The 11,173-nt window shown below is 33.7% G+C and overlaps 1 protein-coding gene across 1 annotated transcript; it reads right to left on the reverse strand.

The window, feature by feature from the left end:
• Positions 1-3,922: 3,922 nt before the first annotated feature.
• LOC111920874 (salutaridine reductase) lies at positions 3,923-8,139 on the reverse strand. Its single transcript, XM_052770006.1, has 5 exons — positions 7,499-8,139; positions 7,094-7,337; positions 6,928-7,002; positions 6,640-6,828; positions 3,923-4,491 (listed from the first exon to the last, which is right to left on the reverse strand). Exons 1-5 carry the CDS (start codon positions 7,519-7,521, stop codon positions 4,114-4,116), a joined length of 909 nt encoding a protein of 302 aa, XP_052625966.1. The 5' UTR covers positions 7,522-8,139; the 3' UTR covers positions 3,923-4,113.
• Positions 8,140-11,173: the final 3,034 nt, after the last annotated feature.

The following is an 11,173-nucleotide window of genomic DNA, read 5'->3' on the forward strand; positions in this document are numbered from 1 at the left end:
TAAAATCACGATTTTGCCCCTATAGGAATCCACATGGGTCGCATGGTAATCTTACGCGGGCCGCCAACTGGTGGAGAATGGCTTTCTTCAATTGTTGGTCCTGCACTGCTTAGTCCACTAGCCCAGTTTGAGTTCGGTCAGCTTCTAGTCCATTTTTCTTCAAGTTCTCTTCTATTTGAGCCAAATTTGACTTTTCCAAATCCTCCAAAGCTCTCGTAATTGCCTAATCATTAATTCCTGCATGCTTGAAAAATTCTTCCATCTTCGTTTAATTAAGAGACCATCTTCTTCCACGCTCCATCCATCTAAAGCCCATTTTATGCATAACCTCCAATAGATATTAAGCCCAAAAATCTTTATTGTTCTCTAAATCCAATCACCTCCTAAAGATCCCGTTCCGCTAGTCTAAAAAAAACCCTGCAATTATGCTCACGAAACTAGAGAGTACCCAAAATAGTCATAAATAACAAAAATGAAAATATGCATGGAAATTAACTAAAACATGAATGAAATATACCAAAATAAAATATAAAAAAGAATTAAATAAAATAAAACTATCAAAAAGCTCAAAGCTAAATTGGGTCTATTTTACCCCCTACGGTATCTCTCAACCGGTATTGGGTCTATTTCACCGCTTTCGGTATCTTTCAACCGGTACTGGGTCTATTCACCCTTTTCGGTATCTTTCAACTGGTATTGGGTCTATTTCACCCTCTACAACTAAGCATACAATCATATCAGCAAGAGTCACAAAGACAACAAGCACATACATATATATATCAGCAAGTGTCACAAATACAACTGTCATCCTACAAACATAATCCAGTGGGTCGGTATTGGTACCTTCAACTCTCGAGTATAGTGAAGAGACTCGCCTAACAAAAGATGATCAACCGCTACTGCTCCCACTACTACAAATGCATATGCTATAAACCACATATACAACTGTACAAAGTAGACCCTTAGCTTTCCTTCTAAAACTATAGATTTGACCAAAAGTCAACATAAGTCAAAAGTCAAAGTCAATGGTCAAATTAAAAGTCAACCTCATAAGACCTCCATGTCGTGGCAATCCTTCGACAATGTCATGGCTGATGGGTTCAACACAATCAAAACCCAGTCTCGGATAAACCCAAATACATTCCAAAATATATAGCCACATTGTTGCCCCAAATCACCACGCCGTGACAGAGATGGTCTTAAAACAGTCGTGGAAAACCCCATCGCCATGTCGTGGCACCCTATTTCCACGTCGTGGGAAATCGTCTGAAGGCAGAATTATTTTCATGGTCCTTAACCCGTAAAGCATTTTGCCCAAACTTTCTAGAAAGCATCCTGGGGTCCTATTGATCCCTAAAAATGTAAACTTTATGGACATGCATGCCCCATGCATGTCCTCCATCAAATCTAGGTCAAAAGAGTATAAAAGGGACCTAAACTCATGCAATGATCCCAAACCACAACCATTTCTCAGATCTACAAAGTATAGTGTCCTTAGAACTCCTAAGAGTCATAAAGTTGCAAACTTTATCACTTTGCTTCACTCAAAATCCATCAAAGAGTTCAATCATGCAGGATAACTCTAGATCCATAGATAAAAGATGAAAATCTAGATTAAAGATCCTTATAGATAATCCAACAAGATGATTCCAGAGACTGTAGAGTGTTGTTTGCATGCTTCGTGCACTCAATCTTCTTCTACTTCCTTCAAAATCACCAAAAAGGCTTGAAAATGAACTGAAAAGCTTCAAGGTGGTTAGGCTTAGGTTTCTGGGGCTTGAGAGTGATGGAAGCTGAAGATGGACAACCCTAGCCTCCTCAATTTCCTTTAAATACCTAAAAAAATTAGGGTTATTACATCAAAGGGTCGCCACATCGTGGGGATCATTAAATGATCCGCGAAGCTTCCAACATCGCTACGTCGTGGGATGCCTTCGCCACGACATGGTCACTCCCAAAATCCAAAATACATTAAAATTAAATATCTCTAAGAATCCGGATGTTACAAGAACAAACGTTATATCACTTATATCTCTGGTAATACTTATGAACACATACATTTTCATTTTTTCAATCAATTATATAAAATTTAATAAAAAAAATAAAATTATGCATTGAGAAATCCAATTTTCTCTATTCTAAACTGTAGGTATTTTTAAAAAGATGTATCGTTTATAAAACATATTCACAGTACAAAATATTATATTCATAGTTTAATAAATATATTAATTTATTAATTCACATTCTAATATTTTAATGCATACATTCATTCATATTTTAACACAAAATTTAAATAAAATACAACCTTAATACAACCCATTTTCAATTTAATATATAAAAATTCACAACTTAATACATTTCATTATATACTAATTAACATATCCAAAGAAGCCAAACATAAAGTCTACTACCATCAACTACCACACATTGCCACATACTACATGTATCACTATCGTAATCATTATTCCTTCCAAATCATATTTATATATGAAATCATGAATTTACAGCTTATACTTATAGTTTAATAAACCAATTAATTCACTAATTTATAGTTTAAGGCAAAATAATTGCAAAAACTAATACGTTTTTACATATTTATACAACTCAAAAAATATTCACAGAAAAATTAATACAAACATTCATACATAAATTATTCATATTTTAACACAAAATTTGTGAAAACCCCACAACTTAATATAGTAAATTCATATCTTAATACAATCAATTTATATTTTAGTACACAAAATTCACAACTTAATATAATAAATTCACATTTTAATATAAAAACTTATACATTCACAACCATATTTTCAAATTAAAACTTACATTTATAGCTTCACATCTGGAGGCTAATGCTTCTTTCAAAGTATATTTACACAATATTTATAGTTTAAATTTCATACTTTATTCAAAATTAGATAAATCAATTTTGTGTATTTCTTTCATCTCATATTTCAAAAGCAAACAAAAAATTCATAAAAAATCACATCTTAATATAGTCAATTCACTGTTTAATACAGTTAATTCATAGTTTAATACATAAAATTCATAGTTTAATAAAGCAAATTTACAGTTTAATACACAAAATTGAAATATTAATACAATAAATTCACTGTTTAATACACAAAAATTATACATTCACAACCATATATTCTCTACTCAATATTGAAACCATCATAAATGATAGTTTTAAATGGTCGAGATCAACAAAGACATTGAAGTTTTTTAAAGACAACACATCATAGATATTAGTTGTGATAATGGGTCATACAAAGCTCGAGAATGAGTCTTTTTGACGGAGGGGGAGATGAGGATGATGTCGAGTATCACTGAGCCAATCGAATGAGTACGACAAATTACAATACAAGTAGAATGAAACATTTTAGTCAAATTAAATCATTATATAAATATATACTCACTTTCCCTAAAAAATACTTCTTCCAGAACATCACGATTGTGTGCAATGTCTTCTCAAGATCAATCAAGTGGTTCATTATCTCATGATCCCAGAGTGGTGTAAGCAAGACAATGATGGTTTCTTCTAGGAGATATGACTATGGACAACCTTCATTGCGTTAGTTACACCACTATCGGATGATGAACCACTTGACAACAATGGAAAATTATTGCACAAAAAAGTGATGTTCTGAAAGAAGAAAAGAAGAAAAAAATTAGGTAAAATGAGTAAAGATCTACATACGAGTTCAATTTAAATCAAATATTTACCAACGAATGATAGAATATAGAAGTTACATCAGTTTTTTTGCATAGTAAAAAAGTAAAGAAATATGAAACACTTGAAACAAATTGGTTGGTTAATTTACAAGAAAATTGTGAACTTCGTGACCTAATTGAAAAAGTATATTGAACTTTATTTTTTGAAATAGAAATAAACTAAAAGCATACCAAAAACCCAAATTAATTACCGACAAAATGGATTTGTAAAATTAAATTAAAATAAAATATACCAAACACAAATACTTGTTATACCCAACATTAGAGTTGAATATAGTTATAGATTGCAACATTTAAAACCCAGACATTCATATTATTTCTAGATTTATTCAAAGAAAACACCAAATTTCATCAACTTCTTAGAAACATTTCATGTTATCAAAATGAGGATATATTCATTTGATTGAAATAGACTCCAGAAGGACCATCATCCGACAACAAAGCAACCATGACCGGAGCTCTAGCACCTTCTTCTGGGGTCAAGTGCCCCGTATGAGATGTGATATCAGTTATCACATAACCTGGATGAACACAATTCACAAGAATATTACCAAACTTTCTTGCCAAAATCCTTGTGTAACCATTAATTGCAGCTTTTGACACTTTATACGCAGCAACCGTCAAAGGCCAACCGTTTTCCGACAACTTATTGTCTTTCAAGTCCCTCAAAAACCATTCAATGATCTCATCAATCCTATCTTCATTAAGAGTGTCAATATCTTGAAACTCTGCTTTCACCTTCTCATTGTGTATCCACTAAAAAAGTACAGAAAAATAAATTGTATTATGTTCATTTTAAGGCCGAATACAAAAAGTAACAATACATACTTCCATTAATTTGTGTATTATACCTTCTTAACAAGATCCATTTCATTTCAGTGCAATAGTATATTTTAATTCAGTTTTTGTAATACACTATAAACAATCTATATCTAATTTATAGCATAACATTTTCAATTTTTTTGTTAGAAAATTATATACTTTGAAAAAATTAGTCAATTAGAACATTTAAAAAAAAGACCTCTTTTTGAGGTCCATATTAGTGCAACATCAACATTGGTTATGTCATATATCACGAACATATAAACATTTACTCATAAAAATATTTTTCACTATCTACTATCTATGAGCTTTTGAAAGATGTATAAATAAGTTTTACTGTTTTATTTATTAATCTAATATATATATTTTATTTAGAATCATAAAATAAAAAACAAATATTTTAATAAAACCAAACACATGATAACATCAGTCTCATTTTTATAAAATTAAAAATAAATTGTTTTACCTTTTTTTTTTTAATCAGCAAATCCAACACCTATTCCACCTATGTCCACAATAGGACTTGAACCCTTACCTCAAAGAGGAAGGGCACCACCTGATACCGCTAGTCTACAAACCCTTTAGTAACTTTTTTTTTTGTGACAAAACATATTAAATATTGGGCTCCATATAGAGATTTCAAGTAGTAATTTTAATGATAGAAATGATTAAAATTAGTATTCGGTTTTTATTATGTATTTATAGGAGACTAACAAGGGTGTGAAGAAATATAAAACAAATGAACTCTTAAATAGTAGCTGTGAATGCTTACATGTAGCACTCCATAATTTGAAATTTTATCTAAAAGTGGTAATTTTCATTATTTCTATTATTATTAGATACTTTCTTTATGGGAAAATGACTATTGAGGGTAATTAACTTTTGCGTTTGTACTCATTTGGTCCCTTTTCTTTTTTTTGTATTCAATATACCATCGAACTTGTTGTTGGTGTTTACCATAGCCCTTTTGACCGGCTTTTGACCTGTGATAGCCGGTCAAAGGGCTATGGTAAACACCAACAACAAGTTCGATGGTATATTGAATACAAAAAAAAGAAAAGGGACCAAATGAGAACAAACGCAACAGTTGGTTACCCTCCTGATTCATTTTCCCTTTACTCATTTACAACAAATCCCACATCATCTCCTACTGATATTAATAACTTTTATGAGATTCATTCTTGCTTCTCTTCAAAACATAACCTACGAAAGGACATTATTCATACATGTACAACTTTGTAATGCACTTGAATATTTATTAGGGGAATCTTGACTAAGCAGGCGCATTTCATGACTACATTTACATTTCAATCAAATGATTTATCGTATCATGGATTCTAGACAAGTCTACAAACGAGTGGAATCATAAGTGCTATGATTTCTGAGTTTACTTAGCTTTAAGATCGAACTCATGGGATAAGATACAACATCAATATGTACAATACACCATAATATTGTACATATTGATGTTGCATCTTATCCCATGAGTTCGATCTTAAAGCTAAGTAAACTCAGAAATCATAGCACTTATGATTCCACTCGTTTGTAGACTTGTCTAGAATCCATGATACGATAAATCATTTGATTGAAATGTAAATGTAGTCATGAAATGCGCCTGCTTAGTCAAGATTCCCCTAATAAATATTCAAGTGCATTACAAAGTTGTACATGTATGAATAATGTCCTTTCGTAGGTTATGTTTTGAAGAGAAGCAAGAATGAATCTCATAAAAGTTATTAATATCAGTAGGAGATGATGTGGGATTTGTTGTAAATGAGTAAAGGGAAAATGAATCAGGAGGGTAACCAACTGTTGCGTTTGTTCTCATTTGGTCCCTTTTCTTTTTTTTGTATTCAATATACCATCGAACTTGTTGTTGGTGTTTACCATAGCCCTTTGACCGGCTATCACAGGTCAAAAGCCGGTCAAAAGGGCTATGGTAAACACCGACAACAAGTTCGATGGTATATTGAATACAAAAAAAAGAAAAGGGACCAAATGAGTACAAACGCAAAAGTTAATTACCCTGAAAAGTCATTTTCCCCTTTCTTTATCTTAGAGTAGTTGTAAATTAATGCTTACATGTAGTTCTCCATAATTGGAAGAAACGTTGACTATTCTTGGTGAATTAGAGAGATGCAGAAGTGGAAGAAACGCTTCGGTTACTCCTTTAGTTCCATAATAATTTGTTCTCATACAATCTTCTCCCAAATCGTAAGGTTGTTCCAAAATCCCAGTTAAGAGAGGTGCATTTTCGTCAAACACTTGTTCCTAACCAAATCATACAAATCAAATATTACGTACGTACGCTAGTTTTATTTGTAGTAAAATCAACACAATACAAATTAATGATCGATCAATATGACTTACATATCCTGCTCCATCTTTGAAGGCCCTAAATTCGTCATACTGCACGATTATTCCACTTTCAGCTGCGTTGTTGACCTAAATTAACACAATTTTGGAATTTTAATGAAATTTGTTATGATAAACTCATAGATGACAACAGAAGAAGATATGGTTTGTTATCTCTCACCAAGATATCGAGTTTTTTGAATTGAGATTCGACGAATTTGGCCAACCGACCAACACTCATCGGATCTTTCACGTCAAGTTGATGAAAAACGACATCGTCATGGCCAGAGACTTTGAGATTTTCGATAGCTTCAATGCCTCGATTCTCGTTTCTAGCAGTTACTACGACCGTAACGCCGTTTGAGGCCAATTGACGGCAAATCTCAAGTCCAATACCTTTGTTTCCTCCGGTGACAACTGCAACTCTGAAATCATAACAAATAACAAACAAACAAATACTATCAAACTTCCCTTTATTTTAAGTGCAAGTATTAAGAAGTATTTCGATGAGTATATATATATATATATATATATATATATATATATATATATATATATATATATATATATATATATATATATATACCTTTTTGAACTGATTTTCTCCATGGATTTTGATCTGCAAATACTCGACAAATTAAGTTTACTCAAGGGATTGAAGTTTATCTGGTATGACTCGAATTAAAATTTTGAATTCAAATCCACACTTGTTTTTGTATCGGATGTATACCAAGAAATATGACGATGAACATATGAAAAACGTTTTATCCAGGATCGGAGAAGGAAAAAATGATTTGATGAAGAAGATGAGAGATCTTTTAGATATATAGAATCAACTCATCAAGTCATCAACCCCACTTCCTTTTTTTTTTCTTTCTCGATTGAATAATACTAGTATAGTGTAGAGTGTAACACGTAGTAGTTCTCTGACCACAGATCCACAATCCACAATTCCACATGCACGGTGAAACTACCCCAAATTTGTGTAGACATGAGTGCGTGTGGTTGGGCCCCACAAATGGAAGGGCGTGTTTGACAAAATTAGTTGTTAGCTGGAAGCGGATAGCGGTTAGCTGGTAGTGGGTAGCTGGTAGCATGTAGCTGGTAGCTGGTAGCAGGAAGCTGTAACTTTTATTTGTTAAATGAATGTTTTGCAAAAATAGCTGGAAGCTTTTGAAATATATAAAATTACATAAAAGGACAATTGATTAAAAATAAAAAAAATATATATAAATATATTTTTAAGGGTAATTATGGAAATTGATTTCAAACGCTCCGGAGCGTTTTGTTAAAAGCTACATGAAGTAGCTTTTAGAATCGGAGCGTTTTGTTAAAACTAAAAGCTAAACGCTCGTACTGCCAAACGAAGCTTTTTGTTTAAACTAGAACGTTTTGTCAAAAGCTAAAAGCTAGAAGCTCTCAAACGCTTCCAAAAGCTCCGTGCCAAACACGCCCGAAGTGGCAAATAGAATTTCTAATGTCACCTCTTGTATTTATTTCTATCCCAGGTGAGTAGTGACAAAGTTTTGATGTGATTAAACCTTATCCCAAACCAAATTTATATTTTATTTCTATTTTTATTTATTTGTTATGCTCTACGATTTTTCACTTTTAAACTTAAAATCTAAATAATATTATTAATTCTTATTTTTACTTAAAAGTTAAGGAATGTCGGTCAAAAATAAATAATAATAATAAAAGATGGAGAGATAGATTATAGAAAGAAGAAAACACTAGGGAAGACTTCTAGAAGAGGCAACAAAAAGGATATGGACGGAATACAACCAACTTTTATGTTGCAAATTTCCCGGATGGTTGCAGTGGAACGATTTTATGGAAATTCTTTCAAAAGATGGGCTATGTTGCTCAAAAGAAAGAAGCATGAAAAGTAGTTGCATGACACTCCTATCAAGGGTGTTGGATAGAAAGTTTTCTATTAGGCTGCAGGGAGTGGTGTCGCACTCCCTCATAAAACCGCAATGACATGTAGGTGCCATTTCACCCGTTACCACAAAAGTGTGGTTGCATACCACACCCAATTAGTGGTGCCGCACTTGAGTATTATTTTTATTTTTTTATAAATAAAAGTGACCAATCAGAAGGAAGGAAGAAAAAGGAACCAATCACATTGTTGGAAAGTTGTTTAAAGAAGTGCTCCCTTGGAAGGGTGCAATGCACTCTTTACCGCACCCAGAGGGAGGTGTTTGTGCCTATGTGACAAGGGGAGTGCGGTCCAGGCCGCACCCACTCCCTTTGGTCTTAGATGATTAGTGAAAGTTTGGTTTGAGAAGACCCACTTGGACATCTAAGATTGGAGCCTTGTGACATGAGAGAGAGAGAGAGAGAGAGAGTTTTTAGCACCTCAATAAATAATGGGTTGCGTTCCACAATTAGAGTGTGCTTGAGAGATGTAACATTGAGAATGTTAGTGTGAACTATTTATTTGTCTACATGTAACTTATACTTTTTTGTAACACCTTTCATAATCAAATACATCTCTTAGACACCAATATCACCATGTTCAATGTGTTCTTTATAATTCCGCATGTCAAATCAAATGCTCATAATTCATTGCAATTAGTATCAGAATGGGTCTTTGAAGATTGAAGTGATTTTTGAAGAAACGGTTCTCGACTTGGCAACACTCAACACAATTTGAACGATCTATGGTGAGTCGCTCTTAATCTCTCAGAATCTCTTTAAATTGTGCTTATGTTATTGATTTTTGATCATTTTGATTACTTTGATCAAATTTGTTTCAATCCAATTATTATGATCCAATAAAATTTTTCAATAGATAAACTCATAAGCCCAAAGCCAAAATTAAAATCTCTTTAATTTTGTTACTGTTCATTCAAATCGATTTAAGCCCAAATTAATTCCGATTTTGAGCCCATAGTATATGATAGTTTATTATTCATACATCCGTTTAATGGAGTCCAAGTTTCATACCTTTTGATTAATTAGATACTTTCATTCGTTCTTACATCTTGATTCTCTTCGCCTCATTGAATTAATATTCATTTCTTATCTCGATTAATGGTCCTATTAATTCACGACGTATTTGACTTCAGTACTAACTCACATTGATTTTGTTGATTCAAGAAAATTGTGATCTCCATTTGTATGTAACATCGAAAAATTTTAAGCCAAATTTAAACTTTTTCAACCATAAAACCAAATAGTGTTTTACAAGATGTTTTAAAAATATTATTCATCAGAGTGTCCCAATAACAAAATCATAAGGATGTGGAGCGGTACAGTCACACCTTCGCCTTGCCATGATCTCCTAAAGTACCTGAAACAATAAACTGAAACTGTAAGCCCGATGACTTAGTGAACTACCCCCAAAATACCAAAACCATACTGATAAAACTATATCAGTAACAGATAATCAACAACATGCATACTGGGCCTTCGACCTAACTGGACCGCCATGTAGGGCCTACAGTCTATCTGGGTCTATCCTGAGCCTTCGGCATGACTGGACCGCCACGCGGGCCTACAGTCTCTCCGGATCGCTCGTATGGTATGTTGACCTTCAGTATAAAGCAGGACCGCCTCAACCCAACCATCAATCAATTAATCATGTGCGCATAACTAACATATACTGGAATGTACAGATATCAAACATAATTATCTCACTGATCATCACTCCTAGCAATACCTCATAACCCGAGCACCGACCTAGCATGTCACTAACATACCAATCCTTACGGATCATAAAAGCATAATAACATATTATCTATCCTGATACCGATCTAACAGATCATAACCACATATAGCATACCATAACCAAGATAACAACTAAAGGGCCAACCTTGATGCCTTAGACCCTATTGATATAGTGAGGATAACTCACCCTGCTAGCAACTCAGAATGATACTGGCCACACCTCCAGATATAACTCCAACCACCTTTCCTGTACCCATAAGTGGTCCTCTCAATAATTACCCAAATTACCAAATGCCCTCGGGGGGTACAAGACACCCCATAGTCAAAGTCAAGTCACTGGTCAATGGTCAACAGTCCATGTTGACCTATTCGCTGAATATGACTTTCTTTGCCTCGAGTCCCTACTGATTCCAGAATTTCTCGACTCGAATCGCCGAGTCTATTAGCAGACTCGCCGAGTCGATAAGCGATCTAGTGCTTGGAACTCAAACTGACTCGTCGGGTCATCTCACAGATCTCTCCAAGTCCATGCGGGAACAATTTGGACAAAACCCTACCCGACTCGCCGAGTCATCTCCCAGACTCG

This window comes from Lactuca sativa, chromosome 3 (genome assembly GCF_002870075.4).
Source record: "Lactuca sativa cultivar Salinas chromosome 3, Lsat_Salinas_v11, whole genome shotgun sequence".
NCBI classification, from domain to species: domain Eukaryota; kingdom Viridiplantae; phylum Streptophyta; class Magnoliopsida; order Asterales; family Asteraceae; genus Lactuca; species Lactuca sativa.